Genomic DNA, 26,279 nt, shown 5'->3' on the forward strand with positions numbered 1-26,279 from the left:
ATTCAAAACATTCAAGAAAGGGTGATCATCACAATCAATATGCGAAAATCCAGATTGCCTTCCCCAGAACAAATTATTCCCCTTCTCATCTGCCTACCCTTACACCATACTCCTCTGCTAACACTTAAACTCCTGGAAAATAATTATCAAAATTATAATATTCAGATTACATTATCTCAACTATTTAATTATAAATCACAAGTGAGGATGGGAGCTGTACTTCTGCAAAGCACATCATGAAACTTTCACAGTTGCAGTTGAATCCCATGGTCCCACTGAGTTTCAAGAGAATTGTTGTAAAGATAAAAACAAGGTACACAAATTTTTTTACCAGAAGGGTTTCCTGCTTTCGACAGCAGGTCTTTAAAACATACCACTTCCAGGAAGGAGCAAACAACTGAAACACCTGAAATTAAGTGGGGAAATCTCTCAGTCTAGAAACAAACCCAGAAATACAGACTCAGTAGCTGACTAGAGACAGTGAAAAATTGTCCAGTTTTGCATACCACAATACTCCATGCTCTAATTTGCCTATTTTAATGCAAGGCTGGCTCTGTAGCCCTACCATGTTATGCCCCTCCGGCCAACTAGGTGGAGCTGAAATTTGCATACCGATAAAGACAGAAACCCACAGGGAAGGGGGACACAATGCTATTTAGCCATTTTTCAGATCTATGTAGATTAGGAAAAGCCATATTACCATAGTTTTAATTCTGCATGATTTAATTTCTTCATTTCTGCTTAAAGGAAATGTCCAAGAAAATTTTCTCACTCTGCCAGATGCTAGCAAACCTATTCAAGAATGAGGTATTTAAATTAAAATGTTAAAGTTTACTGGCCTTTTCTTTTTTTTTTTTATTCCTACTGCCTTATCATTGCAGAGTGGTATGATTTTTCTCAAAGTCTACCACTTGAAAGGAACAATCTCAGAAATGTTTATTTCAAAGTGTTGAATAATGTCATTATTAGCATTTTATTTTAAATCATGACTCATGGATATTCATTCTGAAAAGCTACAAAATAAAAGCACTAAGAAGCATGCAGTGAGAGACCAGGGCAATAATCAAAATGAGAATGAAAATCAATAAGGAGAAAAAGAACTTGAGCAATGGGACCTGGACCATATCACAGACCATAATTCACTGGTGACTAACTTGGACTGAATGCTAACAACTGAACGCTGGCAGGAATTCATTTGATCAAAACCTACCTGACAAGCGCAGAGCTCAAAAGGCAAATCAAGCAGGTCTCTATGAAGCTACTCTAATTAGAGCTTAGTGGTGTGACCATTTTTTGTTCCCTTCTTAAAGAGAAAAAGAAAAAAAAAGGAAAAAAATAAGAAAATAGTCTTAAAGCTATTACTGTCTGTAAATGCTTAGTAACGACTTCACAATATATTCACAAAGCATCTACTTGTGCAAAATCCCACTGAACCAAAAAAAGTTCCCCTTCTCACAATCCCTGAAAACCAAGATCCAAGCAGGGCATAACAGACAGGTGAATGGGAAAAGGGTAAGCGATTCCAGGACAGCACACACATTTAATAACATGACAGCAGACCAGACAACATCAGATGTTTGAAGGAAACAATGAAAGGAAGTCTGCTGAAAGCCTCCCAGACTTCCCGCCTGACAACAACCTTGTTCAAAGACAAGTGTGACAAAAACAGGCCAACAGCAGAATTAGCAGAGTAGAATGAAAGCTGTAAAATTCAAACCCAAGGGATAATAAGGACACTTTCAAACAGTGACCACTACAGATCTGCATTTATAGAGAAATCCTTTCAGGCAATGGGAAGTGCTACTAGAGAGACTGGGGAAAAAGACTGGCAAGTCATCTTGGCACCACAAAGCAGGAGTACAGATGGACACGTAGAAAGGACAAAATCCCAAACTGATAGGTTAATATGCTTCACTGTAAGTTACAGTGTCTTTCCTTCCATCATATTTAAATATGGGGGGAAGCTGCAGTTTTCTCACCCGAAAAGCTTAGGACCCATTTTAATTCAGTGAGAACTCACTGATCAGCTTTAGTTTATTTTCAGGATTATTTTCTAGTCTTAAGTTCACAGACAAGAAAAAACACTGCCCTACCACAAAAAAAAAAGACCACCGGTAAGTTCTTTGCATGTGGTTTTACAAATTTAGGAGAGTTGAAATATAGCTTCCTGCTTACAAATGGAACAGTAAACTGTAGGAAGAAAACACAGTGTTTTCCAGAGGTCATTTTAAACCTCTGTTCCGTTAACTTAAGTGAGGTTCCCAGTCAACCCATGAGCATCTGAAGTGACACCAAAGGCTTAATCAGGCTGTAGGAGTGGAAAATCTGTATTTTTTTCCTCATAAAAACACTGCATACTGTGAGCTTGGCTTTATTGTTTGTTGTGTTTTTTATAGTATATGCTTGCTCTAAAGGGAGGGGTTTTTTTAACAGTAACAATTCAGCTTTGGAAAAAAGAAATTGGTCTAACCCTGTCACATACAATTATCAAGTACCCTTTCCTTTCAGATCACCAGGAGGGGCTGACTGACAGAACTTTAGATGCTCAGTACAGGCTTTCTCATTTAAGTTGGAAGTAAATTCTTATTTTTAACCCTAAAAAAGCTACCTAAGAAAATTTCAGTAGACACTGTGCTGGTAATTTATGTATCTAACCAAAAGTAACAGAATAGGATTCCTGATCTCCATCTCTTCCACTGTCACATAAAAAAAAATGGTACGGTGATTAGGTATATGCCAGAGAAGCAGAGCTGATGCTCTTACCACATAGCTATTGCATAATGAACTGGGAGTTGGTCTGATATTCTGCAGATGCAATCTCCTTTCCAAACTTCAGATGAAAATCAACTTTCAATATTTCTCCTGTTTTCAAAGTGACAGTAGAGGAGCAATACTTAGATACCCTTCGTGTTCTACACAGATGGCATAACGATGAAGGACTGAAGAATACAAAGGTCAGAGCTTTTGGCTTTCTCCAGCTCCCAGTTCTGCACTCTTTTATCGAGGCTAACAAGTTAATTTGACAGGATGCCTCTTTTCCCCTTTGTAAAGCTCTTCTTCCTTTCTGGTGCAAAGGACCAGAAAACACAATCCTAAACCAAAACAAAAGACACATATGCCATTCTGTAAAATCCAGTATAGTTTAGAAGTATGAGAAGGGCAAGAGTTGTGCCAAATGAGGTTTGTTTAACTTTGTGCAATTAAACCTTGAAGGAACAAGAACCAGACTTTCGAAGTGATTCACTTGGTCCCCAGCACAAGCACAAGTACTGTTCTCAAGAAGTACAGAAATAATGACTGACCTTCAGAATAATTCACAGTATGTTCTTTGTAAAAGCTTTTTCTAAAATTATAATTACTTAGAAGTGCTGAGTAGGAGTAAGGCAGACAGGCCAAGGCTCCTTGCAACTTTCCAGTGCTAGGAGATGACTGAATTACAGCACTACAGGCAGAATAAAACATGATGTAGCGCCAGAAGTCACTCATTCTTGTGCTCTATTCAACCACAAAGTTATGGTGGAAGGAAAGTAAAGAAAGTAAGAAAGGAAGCATAAGTCTATGCCTCCTGTTGTGCAGAAAATTAATGTATATACCTGTCAGTGTGTTGGAAAACAAAAGCATTGGCTCAAGTAAACTGGGTAATATTTTAGAGAGAAGAATTCACTCCAAATGCTGCAGCAATTATATGTACTTGCTACAAGTATTCAAGTCACATGCAAAAGCATAGTAAAAATTCACAAGTCTGTACACATTCTGTAGAGAAATAAACATGCCCTGGCCATTTAACCTCCCAAAGTCAACAAAAAGCTTGACAGAACAGATGTCTTCTTTAGACGAGTCTGAAAGTTGTCCACCACTGCACAAAGAAACCTCCTTCCCAAAAGAGGGCAGCAGGTCTCTATATTCAGAGGACCACAGCCTCCTCAGGAGAAGAATATAAAAATAAGTTTAGGATGAGGGTAATGGGGCAACATCTGACCCACAATGGGAAGGATTACACAGTCACAGATTTATCAGAATTATTTAGGAGATGACAAAAATCAAGTAATACATTTTATTTTTATTCTTCTTCCTGACCAAAAGAATGTTGTAGATCAAGACAACAGTTAAGCACCTGAGATACTGCCACAACGGGGAAAAGAGACTCCATAAAAACATAAGTTTAAGTGTTAAAGGAGAAATAGCAGGAACGGTAGCTGCAAAGTTCTGGAGGGCTGTATCAGCTTGTTATGACAGAGAGAACAGGAAAACGACATTCTGAATTTGAAGACTGATATTGATATTCCAGGCTGGGATGAACTAGCACACAGAGTGGATAAAAAAACCATACTGGAATTAAAAAAACATACTGGAAAACACAGCCAGCATGGGAGCTGTGGTAACAGAAACGGGGTGAAATTCAGCATCCCACACTTCAGGTGAGGACTCACAAGAACTTCTGTGAGATTTTCATTCTTGGCTACTTGCATCTGAGGTTTCAGATGCACTGCCTCAGCTCACCCCAGGCACACGCTAATGTGACATGAGAAGGAGGGTACACTAACTCCAGCAGCAAAACTAATTCCAGCTGCAAAAACCTAAAGGCTGTTAGTATAATCAGAGAAGGAGAGAGATTACTGCCTGAGGGGTGGTTCAGACCTTGGATTGTTTCATACAGCAGAATGAGGCACCATCCTCTGCTAAATCCTTCAGGAAGGAAACACTTACTGTAGCTGAATGCATTCTGATGGGAAACAAAAGTCTCACAACCAGCAGAGCAAAGAAAAACAGTGGGGATATCTAATAACTGAAGTTTCACCTGTTTATAAAAGAGACATCTTGGTTTTCGACATGACACTGACTCAAGCCAGGAGGTCCATTCCCATTTGCTATACACCGATGATACACAGTAACTTGTTTGTGTGTTGAAGACATTATCAGTTTGGCAATAATTCTGCAAGATAATCTTTCCATCCCACAGCAAAACAACAATTTCATTCAGCCATGATATTTGCCAGGATGCTTATTTGGTGTACCTGAGGCACAACAGTTTTGTTAGCCTGGCTTATTACAGGTTCTGTCAAAAGCAAAGCATTTAGTTAAACAGGTATCATTAAAGGCACAAACATGGTAGCAGAGCGGTTTGGCAGTAGAGGTGTTATTCCCTGGTAACTATTTGGTGATTCAGAAAGAATCTGTGAACTGGCAGGTGAATAAAATACCTCGTTTAACACAATAACTACTGAGGGGGAAACCAATAGCTATCTTATTTGTGCCACCTTTCAGAAACGTCCCTTATTTGGTTTCCCAAGTTGTATGCACACAATTTGCAAACACACACACAAAATTGTTTAGAAGCTACTGCATCAAAAATGATGTCCCTAACTCAGACTATCAAACCCTCTTTAAAACTGTATTAGTTTAGTCCATTTTAACTTTTCTCACTCTTCTGAACTGATTGCACAAATTTATTTACTTGCTATTGAAAAAAAAAACCCAAACCCAACAACAAACCAACAACACAAATTATTTCAATGCTTTCTTTGGCTCACAATTATTGGTCTTAAAATTAGCAAGAAACTTAAAAGTATTTTGAGACAGTTTCCTATTTTGATAGTACCCTGGGTTTTGGGGGTTTTTTATTATTCATATGAATGATTGTGATAAGTAAATATTACCTGACATCTGCCTTACACACACAAATGCACATACTGTCCAAGGATGGGTTCACTCCACTGACAGAATGACCTAGTTTCTCCCTCTGAATCCTTCAGCTTTTTGGAAAGGAAAGGTTAGAGGCTACCTATCTTCTTTTAATGTTATTACGCAGTTCTGTTCATTTACCAGGCTGTCCAGCACTACAGATTGAAATGGATTTGCACTGCTGACCATCTGTATTGCTCAGAGCTTCAGTACCTTGCACCTCTTTACTCAGTCCCTCAGATGACACATCACTCCAGCTATTATAATCAGGATGCATTACCCCATTTATCTTATTAGCACTGAGGCAACACCATCTGATCACTGATAAGAAGAAGCTGTTCCACCCTAACCACATCACTATTAAAAATGACTAACTTCTTTTTTTTCCCCAAAAAAGTGTCTTATGGCAGCTGTGTTTGCCGCTCTGTAGCCTCACTGAAGTCACATCAAGCAAAAGGTAAGTTCTGTCTGCACACTTGTGCAGTGAAGGAGGATAATTATTTTTTTTTTTAACCACACAATCAAGATAGCTGTTCTCCTGTTGGAACTACTTATTTTTCCACTATATGAAAAAAAAAAACCACTCAAAAAAACAACACACAAATTGAATCAAATTAGGAAAATAAATTATTCTTCATGCTGAGAACACATATGCTTCCAGAGCAAGTGTCTGCAGCCAAGGTATAAATCCATCCTAAATACAAAACCAAAAATTATATGTAAGTCTTATGCTTGTAAAACTCAAAGAGCAGAAACAGAATAGTAGAAATTCACTGTACTGATTTCAACAGGACACACTCTGAGCTAGCTCTAAGGAATCACACCAATTCTAAAAGCTCAATATTAATAAAAGTAAAACTTTTACTATTAACATAAGCCATAGGGACTTTTTTGCTTCTTTATCACAAGGTTTAAGAGTTTGTTTGACATGAAGTAGCTAACAAACTTAGCTGAGGTAGAAATAGAGATCTGCAGGGTTTGGGATATTGGGTTTGTTGTTGGTTTGGGGGATTGGGACTGGGTGAAGTTTGTTTTTAAAGAAATTAAATGGCAATTTACAACTTCTACTACAATAGACAGAACAACAAAAAGACATCTTTGAAAAAGTAGTAGTATTAAATAACTTGTATTTCAGTATTTTATGCTCAATGTGTAACTTCTTTAAAACTGAGATCATAAGTTGTTTTTTTCAATAACAATTGTAACATTTCACGAGTAGAAGCACTCATTCTACTCTCCTCACATATTATCTACAGCTTTTTTCCATGCCTCTCTTATGCATAGGCACACACTGTCTCACCCCTCTTTTATATATAAATACACAAACGCATGCTTTTCACCTCCCACTGGGAATTTGGCAGAACCACAGCATGCAGGAAGCAGGGATGCACCACCAGCAGCAGAACCCTCTGCCTCAGGCACAGATTACGGTCACGGTCTCACTTTGAGCACGCACGAGTCAATTGCTTCCCTTCTCCAGTATGTGAATACAGAGTTACAACAAACATATATACATACATACAACATAAATACTAATCAATTCACTACAACACACAACCTTATGGGACCAACAAGATACTGATGAATTTACTGAAGCCCAGAACAACTAAAAGACACTACAAAGGACATTGGTATTTTAGTTCTGGGTTTGCTCCATCTGTGAACATGAATTCCACATAACGGGAGGCTCTCTGCAATGATCACAAATTGATCAGTGAGAATTAAATATTATGCCTACCTGGAGGGACACCACACAACAGTGCATTGGTCTCACATCCTAATTACTTAAAGGCACTCATATCCCTCTTGGCTGCCTCCCTGTGCACCGAAGGACTTTGGGGAACTTGCAGCCTCCCCCCTCAGCCTCCGGAAGATACTCAGAACCAGTACAGGAAATTACAACTAGGATTCCATGCTTCCAAGCATTTATTTTTATTTATTCCTAATCTAAGTTTCTATAAATGTGTCAATGTAATTGAGTATTAGGGCTGTTTAAGACAATTCCAATTAATAAATTAAGAAGTACCCAATTAGGCAGGAACACACAAAAAGGTGCCTACATAAAACTTCACTCCTGATTAGCCCATATAAGGAATTGCATAGGATAAAAAAGCTTATTAATCAAGCTAATTTTTTATTTTTTATGAAGAAGACAAACCTTTAAACCTTCAATTTTTTTTTTCCTGTCAGATACAATTTCCATACTGGAGCACAGAAAAATCACAGACCATTTGGTGGCCCATACACTTGACAGCCAACACTTGCTACACATACACATGCTAAGAATCAATACAGGGAGGATGCTACCCAGAGGCTCTCTGCAAGCGCTCTCAGCTCTATGAACAGAAGTCTACTGGAAAGTCAACTATTAAAACAAAATACACTATGACAGTATATTTCATAAGCAGATTCTAGTGAAGTCACACATTTAAAAAAATTGAAAAGAGCATTTGATGTTAAAATGGAAATACTATTCCTATTTTATCTGTCATTCTGACCCTGTTAATTCCCACCAGCATTATTATCCTCAGTACTAGAAAGTATAAGCACAGCAACCTCTTGCAAACCAGTTAAGGTCTATCTGCAGGATTAGATTCAGCGAATGGCTCAGGGTGTCACAATATTTTCCAAGGGCACTTTATTTGCTCTCTGGAGATACTCTTGAAAATGATCTCTCAGTCATTAATTATTCATTCTATTTTTTATAATCAGTTCATTTAATTAGTATCCCAGGCAGCTTTGCTGAGGATCCCACACTTTCTGTAATTAGGGGCAGTTTGTTGTCCCTAATTAACTTCAGACATAGCAAGACTCTTATTACTTTGTTACTTCAGCTGTTTTTATGTTTGCATCACATATTCTGTCCTGCTTTAATGGCTCAGAAAGGAGACTGCCCTGTTGTGCTATTTATCTCATTTAGGTTCCATCTCTCTTTTTTGACTCTGTGTTAGCTGCTTTTTATTACATCTCTCTGACTCTCTTTGAAGTCACATCTACACTGGCGAGCAGTGTGACACCAGAAAAGTGCATCTGCACAGTGAAACAGAACCCTGGCAGCCTGTACAATCTCCTTCCCATGTGTGCTGCTCTGCATAATTAAGTGCACTTTTAACAGACATAGCTTGTTATATAGCAAGAGGGTCATGAATGGAGGCTTTAACCAGTCTACTGATTTTATCATACCTCTGTGACCTCTTGAAGGCCATTCCAGACTGAGTTCTAACAACTACAGTTAGCAATTAATGTGTTATTAAACTATTACAGTTTCAATATCCAGAACACACAAAATAGTTTAGGAATAATCTGAATAACTTTATTGCCATTTTAAGTAAATAATACTTCTAATTCTTACATCTACATCTACAGACAGCAAGGTGTATTAAGGCAGCAGAAGAACTCCTAGAATCCAGTTGTTCCAAAGAAAGTTTGAGGAAGAGCCAAGGAAACACCACCAATAATACCAACGCTGTTCCCAGGGACAGTGTACTGCTGTCCATTCTTGTGATTCAGGAAGTAAAGAGGTTTTAAAAATTCTCCACCACAGCCTGTGGGTGGTGGGGGCAAGGAGGGGACAAACAAATATTCATTTGGCTCTAACAGAAGTCCCATAAGGTATATCCTACACACAGCGTGTCTGAGAGAGAGCCACACACAAAAATAGTGTTCACACAGTCTGATACCAGGGGGTGACTGATCTGCAGAACAAGCAGATCGCCTTTATATTACACAGTTAAGAATAACATTCTTATTTCCTTTCCACCAACACACAAGCAAAATACATCCATATACACACAGGCTGCTAGATCTCATAATTCTCAGACTACCTTTGTAGGATGTTTTGGTTTTCATATTGTAGGTGGTAAAACAGAAGGCTTGTAGTCACAAAACACAGCTAGTCACTTTGTAACATCTATTACCACAGAAAAGGGCCTGGGAATATTAAGTAAGGGTACTTAAAAACTTGGATAGCACAATTCGATAACTTTAAAAGCTGGCCTTAATCTCAAGATGTGTTTTTAAAGTAAATGAATTTGGGAGCCAAAGTATGCTGAAATTTCTTGTATCACAGACTATTTAAGGTAAAATGCTTCAAATTGCTTCATAACTACGTACTAGCAAGCTCAGAACCTCCACTGTGTGTAGCATATGTGTGGTTAAGAGAATGATACTGCGTTTGGAGTTAAGTCACCACACCAAAAAGTATCTGTTCAGGCAAATATTCTAACTCAGAGAGCTGATGATTACTAGAAGAAAAAATTTCTAATGGAGTTTGTTAACTTTTATCTCCAAATAATACCACTATATACTCTTAAATTCCCACTGGTAAGAGGCTGAAAAATCCTCTGCCTTTTAATGACACTGTAGGAAGGAAGAGAGAGTAAGAGGGGAACTGATCGTTAAAATTATTTAATATCAGATCATACAAAAAAACTCATTTATTTTTATTTCTTTTCTTTGTTTATCCATAAAGATATCAAAATAAAAAAAAATATTTTAAATTGTCAATATTAATAGTTTAGCATTAATGCATATTTGTTGTATTAAACAGTGGAACAGCAAAACATATGTAGAACACTTTTGAACAAGAAACAACCTTCCTATAAGGCCTCAAAATACATAATTTAGAAATAAAATGAAGAAATGTATGAGCAACAGGCACAAACTGGAGATGCTTCCCAGCAAAAGCCAGCAAGATAAACATTTGGCATAGGCTGCCTGGAGGTAGATATTTTTAAAAAGCAGAAAACTCATGAATTCACCATTAGAAAAACCTAAACTCCAACCTTCTACAGAAAAAAACAGTTTTCCCCGGTTTTCCTACTACTGATTTTCATGGACTCCAACTCCTGTGCCCCATGTTTCTCACCAGTTCTTTACACTTCATATTTTGTATTACTGACATGAATATTGAGATTATTCACTTTTTTCCAGCTTTGTCCTTTCTTCCATGTGCTCATCTGTGGCCCAAACAAGTCTACTCAAAGTACTATCCTAAGGATTTTTTTTTTTTGATATCTATACTATCACTCAAAGTATCCCTCCAGCACTTTCATGAAACAGAAGTTGTTAGCCTCTATTTCTAAAACCTCACAGACAAAAAAAACCTGAAGATAAACAAATAATTAATGGTTGAGAAAAAAACTGAAACAGAGCTGAAAAAATCTGGTACAATCAACTTCTCTTTTTCTAATTTTTCTTCACCCAGTCATGTAGTTAAAAAAGTACTCACTATAGTTCATTCTTCACAATACAGTTAATTAATGCTTTTCCCTTTCCTGACAGGAAAAACACTCAAGAATATTCTTGACTTCATGCATACAAGTAATCATGCTTGAAGAGAACCATATGCTTTATCTCCTCACTGCAAAATAAACAAGTACCAGAGATAATTTTTTTTTAATAAGTACCATCAACTTCTAGAGAATTTTAAATACAAAATGAAAGGCCTTCAGTGTTTATGGCTAATAAAATATCCTTTAAAATGCAAACTTAAACTGATGCAGCCTGGTATCGACATGCAAACACTCCATCTCTCCTGCTGCTCAGAGTTCCCCTCACAGTAACAAATTGAAAACTGCCTTTTCACAGCTGCTACTCTGAAACCTGGGGGAATCAGCTGCAACACACAAGCACTGGGCTGCTTTCAATTCAGTGCCAGCACTTCTAGGCAGAAATGGGCACTGGAGATAGGTACTAGGCAAATGGAATAGGACTTCAGCAGATGCTGTTCCTCTCCCTGGCTCCCATCCTAAATGGCAATAGCTAGAAGCCACGGAGAGGTCTGAGTTACCAGACCTGTGCATGCCACTGCCATCAGCTGGCAGCAAGAGGAGTAACTTGTAAAGAAATATAGGAGTCATGTTTGCAGCTAATGAGACCAAAAAAAAAAAAATTATATGAAAATTACTTAAAGATTAAAGAGTTTAAAAACCTTAGAGGTTGGCACCTGGTTCAGACAGAGTAACATACTAACTGGGGCTCAGTCCAACTAAATATAGAACCAGAGTCAAGGCACAAAGACTGGCACCCCAACATACATCCCTCAGTCAGAAGAGGAAAGCCAAGGACTTTCCTAGAAGGCAACACATCATCCCATCTTCCCCTATGGATACCTCTTGGGTTGAGAAAGCAAGGTGTGTCCCTGAGCTATTAGCTTTCCAGTTTTAGCAAGGAAAATAGCAGCAGATAGGGATATGGTAAGCTAGAAATGTAGGAGACATGTATACACAAAATAGAAACAAGGGTAACAGGAGAGTAGAACACAGAGGTACATTAAAAAAGCAAAACAATACACTGTGAAAGCAACTTCAGGATGATTTTCACTAATGTGAAAAAGAAATGGTAAAAAGCTAGAAGGAGAAAAACCAACTCTAATAACCAGCAGGCAAATGGAGAGTCAAGTGGTTAGTAGTGTCTCCAAACATGAACTGATGACAGCAGGTGTGCATGGGGAAGCAAGGAAGGGAAAATGAAAACTTGCTTTTATAGAAATGCATCATTCAATGAACAGTTAACTAGCAACCAACAAGCATTTTCTGCTCTGGCAATACTGTATAGTTAAAGACAGTACATGGTAATGGTTATTCTGATATACTGCCCCTCTCCAGATACACGTAAAGAAGTATGGCTCAGAGAGGAAAAGACTATTTTCACCAGCTTTGTTATTCCATGGTAGCAATGAGTATATTTTTCAAATAATTTCAGATAAAGTATTAATGACAAGATGAGCTGATTTGGTATTTCTGTTTCTCAGTCACCAATTACAGCAGTTCAGACACACAAAATATAATGTGAGAATAACAACTGCAAAGGGTGAGAAATGCAAGGCAGCCCAGACAGCCAATTCCCCTGTACAGTTCCTGCAGAGATGGAGACAATCAACTGATACTTCAAACTCTCCTCGTCAGTTCCCCTGTAGAAAAAACCTAAAAACTAGTCTTCATCAGGCACTTTCAATGGGGTACGTGCCAACAAAGTCAACACACTTGTCAATCTGTGTGGGTGACAGAAAAAAAGAAACAACCTGGGGTCAGTCATTCAGAAGAAAAAAAATTGCCCCATAAAACAATAATAAATTAAAAAAATCAAATTTCAAAAGAAAGTATAGGTAAAATAGGCAGGGAAAACAAAACAATAAAGTAAAAGAAGAGACTGATGAATTTTTCATCATAGTAGACTAGGTTTGCAGACTGTGCATACACATTCACTTCATAACACAGCTGTTTATCAGCTCCTGGTTTTCCCAGCACATGGTCTAGCTTTTGGCAAGCTCCAGCTATCAATTCTGAACTGGCAGGCCAACAGAAGAATTTAAGATTAAAACAAAACTCTGAAGGACTGTCATTTCTGAAGCAGCGCTGGCACATTGAAGGCTCTGCTTCTCTTATCGTCCTTCAGTATTTCTTCAGCTATGGGTTGATTCAATTGCCCATGGTGAGCAAGTTTCCTACTGCAGGCAAAACCAACTTCTTCCCCAAAGAGCCAGTTCTGATGGGGCAAAAAGATCTATTTGCAAATAATCTTGTCTCAACATGTAAAGAGTTCTGTAGGTCACCATATTATGGGCTTCAACGGAATTTACCAAAACGCTCTATACTCACTTGCCTGCAAATAAAATACACACAGCTTAGAGCATCATGACAAGGTGTTATGGGGGAAAATAAGGCAAATAAACTTGTTTTACTTCATGAAACACCACAAAAATCCTGAAATTTTTCAAAGGGAAACAATGAAGTTAGGAATGGAAGACATTCCTAGACAGGTCTATAGCAGAATTTTGATCAGATGACCAAGTTTTATAGCTAAGCTCTTCCTCTTAAATGTGTCTAGAGTTCCTGAAAACAATGGCTTTGGATGTACTCTTCTTGCTACCCTGGCAGTGCAGAAAGCAACATCTTATGAAGCAGGCTCAGAAGCCAAGAGACAATTTTTCTTTCCCAAGAAGATACACACTACCAGCTCAAAAGTAAGGAAATGTGGAGCTTGGGACATGACTTTGGGAAAGTCATTCAGTTATGAATTTTACACAGCCAGATCGATTACTTCTGCTCCCTATCACCTATGAAAGCAAGACTTGAATTATCAGCTTTGATGTACTAAGCCTTTCATGCATTATGAAATCTTGTTTAGCCTTGGAGTGTTACTTCTCCCTCAGTTTTGGGGTTTTGTGTGGTCACTTGATTACTACAGTAAATTTTAAAGTGCTGAGGAAGAAAAACACAGGAAGAACTTTTTTATTAGTTAATTGTAGCATTTCACTGTCCCTTCCTTCCCCAGGAACTTTAACTCTGATTTCTCTCCCAGATATAGAACCTGCCTTTGGCATATACTCCCTGAGTAAAAAACTGGGTAGGTACACACAAGTGTACAACTGATTAGTATAAACAGCAGTTACCAAGGTCATCATCTAGTCACCGAAAGTGTTTGTTCACAGACACAACTTTCCCTTGATCCAAGAAAGTCACAATGGTAATGCATTTCCTTCACCACCTAAATCTCATTCTATGGACCAACTCAGTCTGCTGGATTGAGATTCAGTTTGGCAGAGGTAGGAGAACACAAGGAAGAAGAATGGGATGTGTTGACTATTGTCTTCTTCTCTTTTGCTGGGACTAGAAATAAAGAGGAGTGGAGACACAAAATAAAAATGCTGAAATACGTTCAAGAGGACTCATAAAAAAGTGGTAACAACAAAAAAGTTACAGTCACTTTAAACCAGGGACACACAAATCCTGCTTTACAAAAGAACTATAGTAATGTATTGATGCATTAATATTTCTCTAAAAGTATGAAAATACATGACCAAATGTCCATAAATATCTATTGAAAATATGTTACTAAACACATAATAGATGTACTCATTAGAGCAACTCCATCTTTGTCAGGATTTGCCACTCAATCTTGAAAAATCACATCATGTTTCAGCTCCACATCTCCAATATTTGCTTATTCCTCCTTCTCTATTAAAAATCTACTTGCAACCAAATAAGACTGGATGTAATAATAGGTCACTAACTAACTCTGAACAGTTTAAAAAAAAAAGTATTCTACCATATATCCTAAAGATTTAAAAAAAAAAAAAATGCAGTCTCATTATAAAAATACATGAATCAGCAAAATCTGGGCTAAATGACATTAAATTTGTCATTAAAAAGAAGTTAGCGGAATTGATGGACTCTGGTGAGTTACAATACTTCTTCTCTTTCTTAGTTTGATTTTTTTAGTTAATCTTATCTATCACAATACAGCAGAGCTAATTTTACTTAGCAAGAAGGAAGAAGAAAGGACAACAGAGGAATGAAACACTGCCTGCATTTAAAATTCTTTAATTAGTATAATGCAGTCCTTTAAGTATGGTGGTTTCAAGATACTGTATAGTGTATTTTAATCTGATACTAAAGTAAGAACATAAGAAGCCAGCCATATTGTAACCCATTTCCTTACTGATATTACAATGCAGTTGAGGATATTTGATATATGAATTCTATCTCATTCCCTTACTGGATAATACGTTCCACATTAAAAAGAAAGAATGCAGCACATTAAAATACTGCAGAATGCAGTTTTTGCTCAGCAATATGCCAAATAAACTGGCAGAAAGAACAAATTACTTCTGCTCTTAAGCAAGGTGGATACTATTTTAGGTTATCAGAAAGACTGTTGGTGCAAAAGCATTACAAAGAGTGCACAAGCTGAAACAGGCAGGGAGCTGGAACCACAGAGCATCACAAGTTCTGATTCAAAACCATGTCTTGGATCACTTATCTACTTATGATGGACAGGACATGCAGTAGTTAACAGCTCCAGTTAAATAATATGGGTAAGGAACCTCAGTTCAGCTCGCAATGGACAGCCAGTCACATCACACAAGTCAGAAGTGAAGCAAAAGAACAAGAGATCAAGGAACAATCCATATCTGTATCATACCTTGGCAGAGAGAAAATTAATTCAGAAACTGAGACAGACTTTTACCCCATGGAATATAAATCACAGAATCACATAATGGAAGGGAATGGAATGGGTTGGAAGGGACCACAGTGGGTCATCTCGTCCAACCTCACTGCCTGAGCAGGGTCATTCCAGAGCGCACTGCACAGGATTGCATCCAGACACTTCTTAAATATCTCCAGTGAGGGAGACTCTAAAACCCCTTTGGGCAACCTGTTCCAGTGCCTGGTCACTTGAACAGTAAAGTTCTTCCTCATTTTCAGGTGGAATTTCCTGTGCATCAGTTTTTGCCCATTGCCTCCTGTCCTATTACTTGATGCCACCAAGAAGAGCCTGGCTCCATCCTCTTGACACCCTCCCTTTAGATACTTATACACATTGATGAGGTCCCCTCTCAGTCATCTCTTCTCTAGACCACCTATCACATCTCCAAAAGGGTCTTCCTTTGGGGCAGGTGATTGTACTCTCATTCACAGGGCCACTGTGCAGCACAGAGCGCAGAAATTAGACACAAAAGAGGGCTCCTTCATACAGCTCTCAGCAATTTCAAACTATCAAAGCAGATTTTCTGAACTCTCAAAACTCAAGACCACTTTTGCTACCCTATATTCACTGGGTAATATATACCACATTGTCAAATAAGAGGAAGGATGGTGATGTGCATTTCAATACCTATAGACAGAAATGCAACTCCTAGAAAGAATAATTTTGTGTTATGTCTTATTTAAAAACTATCTCCCAACCAGCTAAAGACAAAGCATCCTTGTTCTGCACCTACATTCATAAACATGACAAAAGTCTCTTTGCACATACAGTTATTAACCCAAAAGTCGGAGTTCACTTAAAAACAGTAATTACCAGGAGTAGCATTAATTTTAGGTATTCTGTCAATCACTCTGTTCATTGCTCATATGTTAAATCCACAACAGTTTTATTTCTGTATTTGCTTCACATCAGTAATCTCTTTGCAGACATTTTATTAATAAAAATAATTAATACAGTAGTTATTTTTAAAACAGTTCCTATGCTTAACGACTGAGATCAGTGAGAACTTCTAAATGCTCAGTATTTTCTGCAATTGATGGTCACAAGCTTAACTTGGAAGCTGATTAAGAAAATTTAATCAAGAAGAGAGCAATGTGGCACTGGAGTAGGTCACAGAGATGGGCTGTGGGATCTCATCTCTGGGGGCTTCTGAGTTTCCTGCCTGAACCTAGATTGGTATCAACACTGCATCAAGTTCACTTTGGCTTTGTCCAGTGGGAAGTCACACTTAGATGACCTCCAGATGTCTCTTCAAAACATTGTTTCTATGGTGTGACTCTGTTTGGGGTGGTGAATCTTCAGTGGGGTGAAAATTCTCATTTTGACAGGTTTTCTTCATCTTTCTGCTTACAAGATGTCTTTATACAGGCTCCACAGTTTAAGCACCTAACACTTAATGAAACCAAAATGTTCTTCCAGAAATAATCTTATTATTGCTGCCATGTTAACTTGTCAGAGAATTCAGAAAGCACAATTACCTGTAGCAGACATACTTCGAACACCCCAAAACATTTAGTATTGGATTTTACAAACCCTTAGAGATATGGAAGTATCAAGATCATAAAAAGCCAAGTGGAACTGAATTCTTTTTTGTGTCCTATCACTATCCTTCTGGATAATTATGTGGAATGGGTTTGTTTATTTCTTTTCTGTTTTGATTTGGATTGGTCTGTTTGTTTATAGAATTGAAAGTAAAAATATACAAACTTTTTAGACCAAACATTTCAAGAGCTGAGCTTTTAAGTGGTTATCTGGAAATGCAGTTCAAAACTTTAAGCATTCTACCTATTCGACAGCTCAAAAGTAAGTGAGAATAAGCACAAATCGCTACCATGCACCTGCCAGTTCTCAACAGCTTGTACTTGATGTATAAGGTACAGAGAATAATTTCGGTCAACCTTCACTGGAAGGCCATTCTCATCACAAACATGCATGTTGATTGTTTCTACGTACAGAGAGAGCACATTTAATAATTCATTAAACAAAATCATTTTCTCGTTCACCTCTCTATTATGGCTTAATTTGCTCGGGTTGAGTGCTGATGGTCACAACGCGACTCGCAGGAGGCACCTCTGGGAAATTTAACTCCAGTCATCAGGCAGCGCCGAGAAGCAGGAACAGATCCTCCACGGCAGAACGGCCCCAGCGCCCCCGCGCCCGCTCCCTGCGCTCCTGTGCCCTTCGCACGGCGACTCTAAGAACAACTCTAAAAACTTAAACGACTTCACCCCGGTGAGTGATGGATTTCTAGGTGAAGGGTCTGTTTTGGAGAAGGCGGGCTCAAACCCAGCCCTCCAGCAGCCGCTCCCGCAGCGCCCGCGATGCCGCCGCGGCTTCTGGCGCCGTGTCCCGCCCGTGCCCGGGGCGGCGCTCAACCTGTTGCGGGGCCGGAGCGCGGCGGCGGCGGCGGCTGCGGGATGGCCCGCGGGAGACAAACGCAGGCGGCGGGGCAGGGGGAGAGGGGAGGCGGGTGCTCACCTTCTGCTGCCGACGGGCCATGTCCGTGGGCTGCTTGGCGTTGAAGGGGTGCGCGATGCACCTCGCGATGAACACGTAGAGCTGCAGCCGGAGCCGCTTCTCCCGCTCCTCTCGCTGCAGGCGCTCCTGCTCCTCCTGGCCCTCGCTCAGCACCGAGGGGCTGGGGCTGGCCGCCCGCGCAGCCCCGGCCTCTCTGCCCCGAGAGTCCCGGGGCGGCGCCGGCGGCAGCGAGCGCGGAGAGCCGCCGCCCGCCGCCACCAGCACGTCCCGCCGCTCCTCTTCCAGCAGCTCATCGGACTCCTCCTCGCTGGAGGAAGGGTCCAGCATCGCGCTCGGAGGGCGCGCCCGGCGGCTGGCACGGAGCGAGTCGGGGAGCGGCGCGCACCTTTCCGGACACGTCGAGTTTACACACGGACTGTTTCCGACCGCCGGCGGCTGCCGGGCGGGAGCGGAGGGGCGGGCAGGAGAGGCGGGGTTTAGGAAGGGGGTCGAGCCCGGGTTGCCTGGAAATTGCTTCGAGCGGCTCCCGGCGGAGGCAGGGGCGGGACGGGGGCCGGGCTATCACCTTTGCCCGCCCCGCGGGGTTAGCGGCCCGCGAGTGGCCGGGACAGGCAAAGGAGGGCAGCGCCGCGCCTGACAGCACGACTCGGCTGCCCTTCTCCCAACAAGGGCAGCTGCTGGCCAGGGAGCCTCCCTGGCAGAGCTGATCCAGTGCGTCCTGCCCCGCGTCCCGGGGAGCGGCGCCACCGTGGGAAGCACGTCCTCTCCTCTCCATCCGGCTCGGACACTCGGAGGAATGCCGTGCTGGAAGGGGAGAGCGAAGGCTGTACAAGCCCGGGACCCAGGGCTCGCTGGCATCCTCTGCCAAGTAGTTGGGATGGAAATGAGAGACATCTCAAATATCCCCAGAAGAAGAAGCCACCGAAACCCTGCCTTTCTGCGGTGCTGGTAGTGGACTAATGCTGAAGCGTGCATTGCTCTCGCAGGTTATTGCTGTCAGGATCCTGCAGCCACAAGTAGATAGTTCACATCTCTCTGAAGTCGTTGTTCCAGACTGTCTGAGGATCCAGACAGGCTCTTATTCACAGTGGTTGTCGTCACACTTAAGGCTGTGAGAACCATACGCATGTCTATGACTAGCTCTCTCTAAAAATGAACAAAAAAAGGCTTTACCATTTGAAAGCCAAATTCCTAGAATCTGATCAGGACCCCCTGGAAAGGCAGGCCTAGGGAGGGAAGGGACATCAGATTTCATGTGGATCAACAAGTCCTTCTCTCACTCCTTATTCACCCGCATGCGAAGGTGTTGGTACCAGGGAGGAGAAGGGAACTACTGAGCCGGGAAAGATCAGGGGTCAGGAGGACAAAGGCTGGAGGGGTAGACTGGCTCATAGAAAGGCCATGACTCTCTATGATCCTCTAAAACAACAGCAGCTGAGGCTGTGCCCACACTGCTCCAGGCCCTGCTCTATGGCAGTGACAGGTTTTCAAAGCTCTGCCTGGAAACTAAACAAACTCAGGCAGCCAACCTGGTTCTCACTGTATGAGCTGGGCTGGGTTTAGAGTGGTGAAGGACTCTAGTCCATTATCAATATTTTGAAGTGCCCAGTACTCCAGATTTAGGAAAGGATCCTTAAAGCCAGTATCTGCCTAGTGAACCATCTTTCAGGAGGTGGAATTCCTCTTGCTGAGGGCAGCAGCGATTAGCTAGATGGCAGCATTAGGCATTAGGAGTCTGGGTTCTGCGTCTGGATCTTTACCAGGGAAATGAGGTGGAACACTGAGGGAGAGTTGTGCTCACAAACACACTGGCTTTCTTCAAAGTTTGAGTGCTAAATGTAGTAATCACATAAAAATAGGTGGGTTATTTATATGGTTGGCTTGTGTCCTTAACATTGTATAATAGTAGGCAAAATTTGTGAAATGCAGAAAGGCAGTCAGGGGGAAGCATGAATGTCAACCTAGTGAACATCTCTAGTCACATTTCCTTAGCACAGTCATTGCTAAAGCCAGTTTTTGTGGGGGCCACCATCACCAATCATATGCCAGTGCTTGTGTTTCCAGTGTATCATTGCAAGTAGTGCTAGTCCTGTAGTAGATAAGAGGTAGTTCCATGAAAAATATGGTTACTATAAACCCCTTTTTCACTATGAGGAATACAATGTCCACTCAGATTTGTGGTGCCTTTTGAAATAACTTGTTCTCATTCTAATGGCAAATAAAAATAAAGTAACACTAAATAAAATAACACTAGAAAAATCTTGCCACTAAATATATGCAAAGCATCAACTGGGATATGAATTCCCCAAAACTTCAAAATGGTCAGATCCCAAGCAGTTTTAAATGTAAAAATTGCTCAGTCCATCAGTGTCATTTCACAACTACTGCTACATTAAGGCCAGGATGATCATGTTAAATAAGATTACATGACTCTTCTCTTTAGAAAAGGTTATGTTTGCTCCATTAGCTGTCTGCACCTTTTTGGAGGGAAGATGTCTCTTCCTTTCTTTCATGATTCATATCAGATTCAGAGATGCTGAGACAGATAGGAACTTTCTGAGCTCATCTAGTCTAACCTCTGGAGCAGGGTCACCTTGAGGAGGTTCCCCAGGACTGAGTCCAATCAGGTTTTGAACATCTGCAAGGATGGATAATTCACAGTCTCCGTGGGCAACTTGTGCCAGTGTTTGACTACTCTCACAGTGAAAAAGCTTTTTCTTATGTCTAAACAGAATTAATTGCTGTATTTCATTTTGTGCCTGTTACTTCTTATCCTTCCCTAGGTATCGTTGATCAGTGTCTGGCTCTGTGATCTTCACTCCATTAAGTATTTATATATTGATAAGATTCCACTGAGCCTTCCCTTCTCCAGGTTGAATGATCCCATCTCTCTCAGTCTCTCCACACAATTCACATGCCAAGTCATTAATCACCTTCCTGACCTTTTGCTTGCTCCTATGCGTCCATGTCCCTCCTATACTGTGAGGCTCAGGACTGGACCCAGCACTCTGAATGTGTCCTCTCCAGCTGAGGAGAGGAGAAGGATCACACCCTTGACCTGCTGGTGACATTCATCCAAATGCAGCCCAGGAGGCTGTTGGCCTTGAATGCCAGAAGAGCACATTGCTGGCTCATGATCACCTTGGTGTCTATCAAGACAAATATTCCTGAAAAGCTGCTTTCAGAAGCCAGCCCCTAGCCTGCATTGGTGCATGGGTAATTTCATCCTCAGGTGCAGGATTTTGCAATTTTTCATTTTGATGACTGTCTTGAGTTTCTTGTTTGCCATTTTCTCCAGCTTGTTGAGTCACACAACCTGAGTATCAACCACTCCTCACAAGTTCATGCTGTCTGCAAACTGTCAAAGGGTGTGCTCTGTCCCATCGTCCAGGTCATAAATGCAGATGTTAAATGGCATTGGTCGCCATATCAATCCCTGGGTACACTAATACTCACTGGCTTTCAGGTGTTCTTTGTGCCACGGATCACAAACCTTTAGGCCAGGCAGTTCAGCTTTCCCACCTAGTTAGGCGGCACTTCATCCATTTTTCTATGAGGATGCTGTAGGAGACAGTGTTGAAAGCCTGTTTGGAGTCAAGATAAACAACATCCACTGCTCTCTGCTCATCCACCAAGTGAGTCATTCAGTCAGAGAAGCCTATCAGGTTTGGCCAAGCATGATTTCTCCTCTATACACCCATGCTGACTATACCATCCCTTTCTTGCTTTGAGTATGTTTGGAAACAGTTTCCAGGGTTATTTGCTCCACCACCTTCCTAGGGATAAAAGTGAGGCTGGTTTGTAGTTCTTCTGTTTTACCTTTATTGAAGATAGAAGTGCTCTTTTCTTTCTTCCACTACTGAAAACATCCATTTCTTCCCTGGAGTTGCATGCAAAGGACTTCTATCAAGGCAGCAAAAGTCTATTGCTTTGCTTTCAAGTCACATCTTTTCTCACTGTATCTCCTTATTTGGGGAAACAGATTAAAGCAAGAACAACTTCTGTTTTGTTTTCCATCAGACCAAACTCAAAATGGAATGTTGGCAGCTTGGAAATGACTATGTGGATAAACTGAATTGACAATATTTATCAACATATCTAAGAGTTTAGGAGGAACACTCTTACCTTCTGCAGCTACTTGTGTCACGACCCTTTATTTGGTATTGTGTGTTTCTGTTCTGTAAAGCAACTGTCTTCTGACATTATTTGCATTTTTTGATCTGATGTCTTGTTGATTCTTGGTACTGTTTATCATCTGGTGCATTTAAATGCAGAGTATAATTTTTATGTATTTTAAACATTTCTGCAGAACACAAAAGCCACCTTACTGGAGCCCTTTTTGTACTTTTCTGATAATGCTACCATCAAAGGAGGGTGTTATCAGTCTTATAAAAATCAGTCAGAACTTATTTCTGAGTTCCTCGGATGCTTGTTCAAATTCTGCTCAGCCAGTTCAGTATGCAAACATCAGTGCAGGATGCTTACATTCAAATACCTATAAGCTTAAAAAATTCAACAACAATGAAAAGTAATTCATTAGTTCTCATTAAGATAATCTAACCAAACCCATTTTATTTGTATTTACTCTTCACTTTGTCCAGTCTCAGCACAGATTTATTTACAATTGCACTCATCCAACTGCAATTTTTTCTACCTAGATATTATATTCTACGTAATTTAGTTTGTAGAGTGTATTAATCTTAACAAAATGGTCTTAAGAACGGGACTGTTCTTTCTTTATATGGCAATGAAATGAGGAATTGTCAAAAAGGTTTTCTATTTACAGAATAAAAGAAGCAGTAAAATAGTTAGTGGTGACAAAATCAGTTTTGAACTAATTTGAGGTTTTTTTTCATGACATATAAATTATAACTATGTTTTCAAATCCTTTCTTTGGGAAAACATTACTAAAATTAAGGTATATAAGAATATATTTATGTTCAGTAAAGGTGTCCTTGTATAGAATTGGTGCCTTGTAATTCACTTATAGCTGTCTTTTTGTCATAAAATTCACTAATATTTTGAGGCTCAGTAGTTCACGGTAATGAGTGTTAGCCTCATGTAGTGCATTGTTATTTTAGACACTTCTTGTGCTATTTTTGTCTAATGTTTTGGATTACCAAATCATGTGATTAAGAAAGAATCTCACCTCATGTTATTTGTAAGCAGGTCATAGCCAAAGCCAGACATGACAGTAATGTTTCTACAGTGCTTTATAATTGCTTTATCATGGAAATACACCACACCAGGCAGCACTAAGTGATGGGTGAAGTGCTGCCTCACCCTTTGCCTTACCCACTGTGACCACCTTTATTTATATACCATGAACTTGTGGAGAAAAACTTGAAAGCATAAAAGAATACTTCCACAGAAGTAAAAACCTAAAGATTAAGTAGAAAAAATAACCACATTTTTATTACTGCCTTTTTTTTTTTTTTAATTGTAGGACTGTTAAGCTGAGCATATATTTTTTTTTTTGTGGTCTTGCTTACCACTTTTGAAGGCATTTGACTGTTGACATTATTGTCCATTTATATGTATGAGTTTTTACCTAAGTGAGAATACATAACAGAGATGCTGTAGAGCCCGATGGTATAGCCAATGTGGATTTACAATCTGCTTGGAAAAATATTAGTTTCACAGTGCAAAAGAGTTTGAATCTTGCCTTCTTTTCATGAAGAGCTGCGTACAATAGATCTTCAGAAAAATTTGTCAGCATTCGTGTACTAACTGTGAGTAGCGCTCACCTTTACAGTATGAGAAGTTTGTACTGACATATTTCCCAGTCCTCCAGCTTTTCCGTGCTGCAGATTAATTTAATCCTTTCTGAAAAGTTCACAGGAAGTGCTAAAATTTCTGGAGGTTTTATTTCTGGAATATAATATAAATTCATTTCATTTCAGGAATGCATTTCTCCCAGAGGCATGTCAGATGATACCTCTCTGTGAATTTCAGGAGTTCTGTACAGATCCAAGTATTTGGATGAGAATTTTGTAGAAAGAAATCACTAAACATCGTGGTGTTGATCACAAATAAAATGGGTTTGGCAGTAATAAGGGACTGTTGCAATGAACAGAGTTCTTCAGCTTGCACTGACAAACCAGAGCTTTCCCTGAAAACCAGGCTTGGCGCCAATTTATTTCTTAGTGGGTTTCACTATAACACGATACTGATGGTGGAACTCTCTGTGTTAATATTCAGACAATTTCTTTATGATGCCTGAAAATATGGGATTTATTTTTTTTTGGTCCTCTCAACCAGACAAACAAGTGGCAGAGCATTCACAGTCTTAGAAGATGGAGAGGTTGCAGACATCATCGCACTGTTACTCTTGCTACAAAGCCTTTCTTGTTCACCACAACTTCTTGCATTTGCAGACAATGTGTAATATATTCACTCTCTCCTACTTAAATCAAACACCTTTGCTCCACTGATCAATACCCAAAAGCAGAGTTCTGGAAAGGGTTCCTTCCAAGCTATTCCATTTGATTTGACTCCCTATGAGTAATCATTAAACAAAATGGCTTTTATCTCCTGACAGTTCTTTTTGGCTTGCCAGAACTGGATGCCAGTGTTCATTAGCCAGATAGGTCTCAGACAAGAGCATAGGGAGTATCAAATAACATCCACATGTTTTATTTCTAACTAGCTTTCCTAGTCCTAAAGAGAAATTCCCACTGTCTCATCAGTTGAGTCCCCAGAAGCAGCTGACCAGCATAAGCTGATCCATATAAAGAAAAAAACTAAGTTAGATCCAAGTATTTCCACACTTATCTCCCAGTTTTGTAGCTCAGGTTTAGTTCATGCATATGTGTGTAAATGTACAGAAATATATGAGAAAATGCTAATCATATGTCCTGTTCTGACATTTTGGTGGCATGGCATTACTCAGGAGCTGTGCAGCAACAATGTAATGAGTAGGTTATTGCTAAGAGGCCATATTAAAATTTGTGTCACGTCATCACTTAGTACTAAAAGCTCTTCCATAAAATGGAGATTTTTGAATTAATTTGTTCCAGGGTAGCCTTATGTCTGAAATGTAATGTTTTCTACAACTTAAGCTAAAATAGTTAAGGCAATCTGATTTTTCAATGTAGGATTGAAAAAGTGACATTAATATCTCCTTTAAAATTCTAAAGAAATATCCAAATTCTTTTTCCTTAAAGAAATGCTTCTATCCACAAGAAACCTCTACCTCACAACCTGTCTTTATTGGCTATGATGTTAGGACCACGTACACCACAGAATCTGTTGTCCTGTTAGCTTAATAATGCCAGTGAAAATTCTAAAATTAGTCTTGTTATAGACTAATGAAGTTAATGAACTTCTGAATTAGCAACATCAAGAAATGTACAGAGCCATCAAGTAGCTGTTGTTTAGTGAATACATTAATACTTTCATGTAGTTTTCATCGTTAACATACAGGTAGTGCTACAAGGGGCTGTTACTACATTTTAAATATTTGGTTTCTTAGCAAGCCCAAATGACAGAGAACGCACTGATATGAGTGGTGTGGACTCTTGACAGCAATAAAGTGGAATGTGTTATCTTTTATGGAGTGATGCAGGTGCTGCTCGTGTGACACTGCCAGACACTGTTAGTGAGTTCCATGGAATCCTGTTCTTTGAAATTCTCTGGAATCTCCAGAGGAATGTGCTTGCTTAAGGCCTGTTCAGGTCAAAAAACAAGAACAGAAAGTAGACTTGGAAAGGATCTTAAGAAGTTATTGGGATTGTATTTCTGCTCCAAAATAAGATCTGCTACAGCTAAAAAATTTGTGACTGATTTTTGTCTAACCTTATTCTTAGTACCTTCTAGTATTTCATGTCTCTAGGCAAATTGAACATTGAACTTCTTCAGTTCAGAGAGCTTGTCTTAATGTTACCCTAAGCCTCCTATTCTGGGAATTTGTGCCATACAGCCTACCCTGTGTTTTTGATGCTCCAAAGATCCCAAACCCCATCCCTGCTCACCCTGCACCATGATTACTCAACTCCTGGGCAAGCAGGAGGACAAAAGCACTTTGCCTTCACTCCCTTTACTATGGGAGCTGTTCTGCTCAGTTGAGACAAGGGCAGACCTTAAGGGTTTTCCCTGTGTTGGAGGGAAAGACCCTGAGAGGAAGG

General features: G+C 39.9%; 1 protein-coding gene across 15 annotated transcripts in view; it reads right to left on the reverse strand.

Moving 5' to 3' along the window:
- Positions 1 to 18,587, reverse strand: part of CADPS2 (calcium dependent secretion activator 2) — a 292,864-nt gene extending 274,277 nt beyond the window's left edge. For 9 of the 15 annotated variants that reach the window (XM_027897003.1, XM_027897002.1, XM_027896995.1 and 6 more), the window contains exon 1: positions 18,154 to 18,584. In XM_027897003.1, coding sequence (XP_027752804.1) covers positions 18,154 to 18,480 — 327 coding nt within the window. In that variant the 5' untranslated portion in view covers positions 18,481 to 18,584. Of the gene's footprint in view, positions 1 to 18,153 lie in introns of all 15 variants that reach the window. The other 6 variants (XM_027897001.1, XM_027896994.1, XM_027896999.1 and 3 more) reach the window with 2 other exon arrangements.
- Positions 18,588 to 26,279: the final 7,692 nt, after the last annotated feature.

This window comes from Empidonax traillii, unplaced genomic scaffold (genome assembly GCF_003031625.1).
Source record: "Empidonax traillii isolate 1590-97213 ecotype Southwest subspecies unplaced genomic scaffold, ASM303162v1 scaffold524:size468641, whole genome shotgun sequence".
Lineage (NCBI taxonomy): Eukaryota > Metazoa > Chordata > Aves > Passeriformes > Tyrannidae > Empidonax > Empidonax traillii.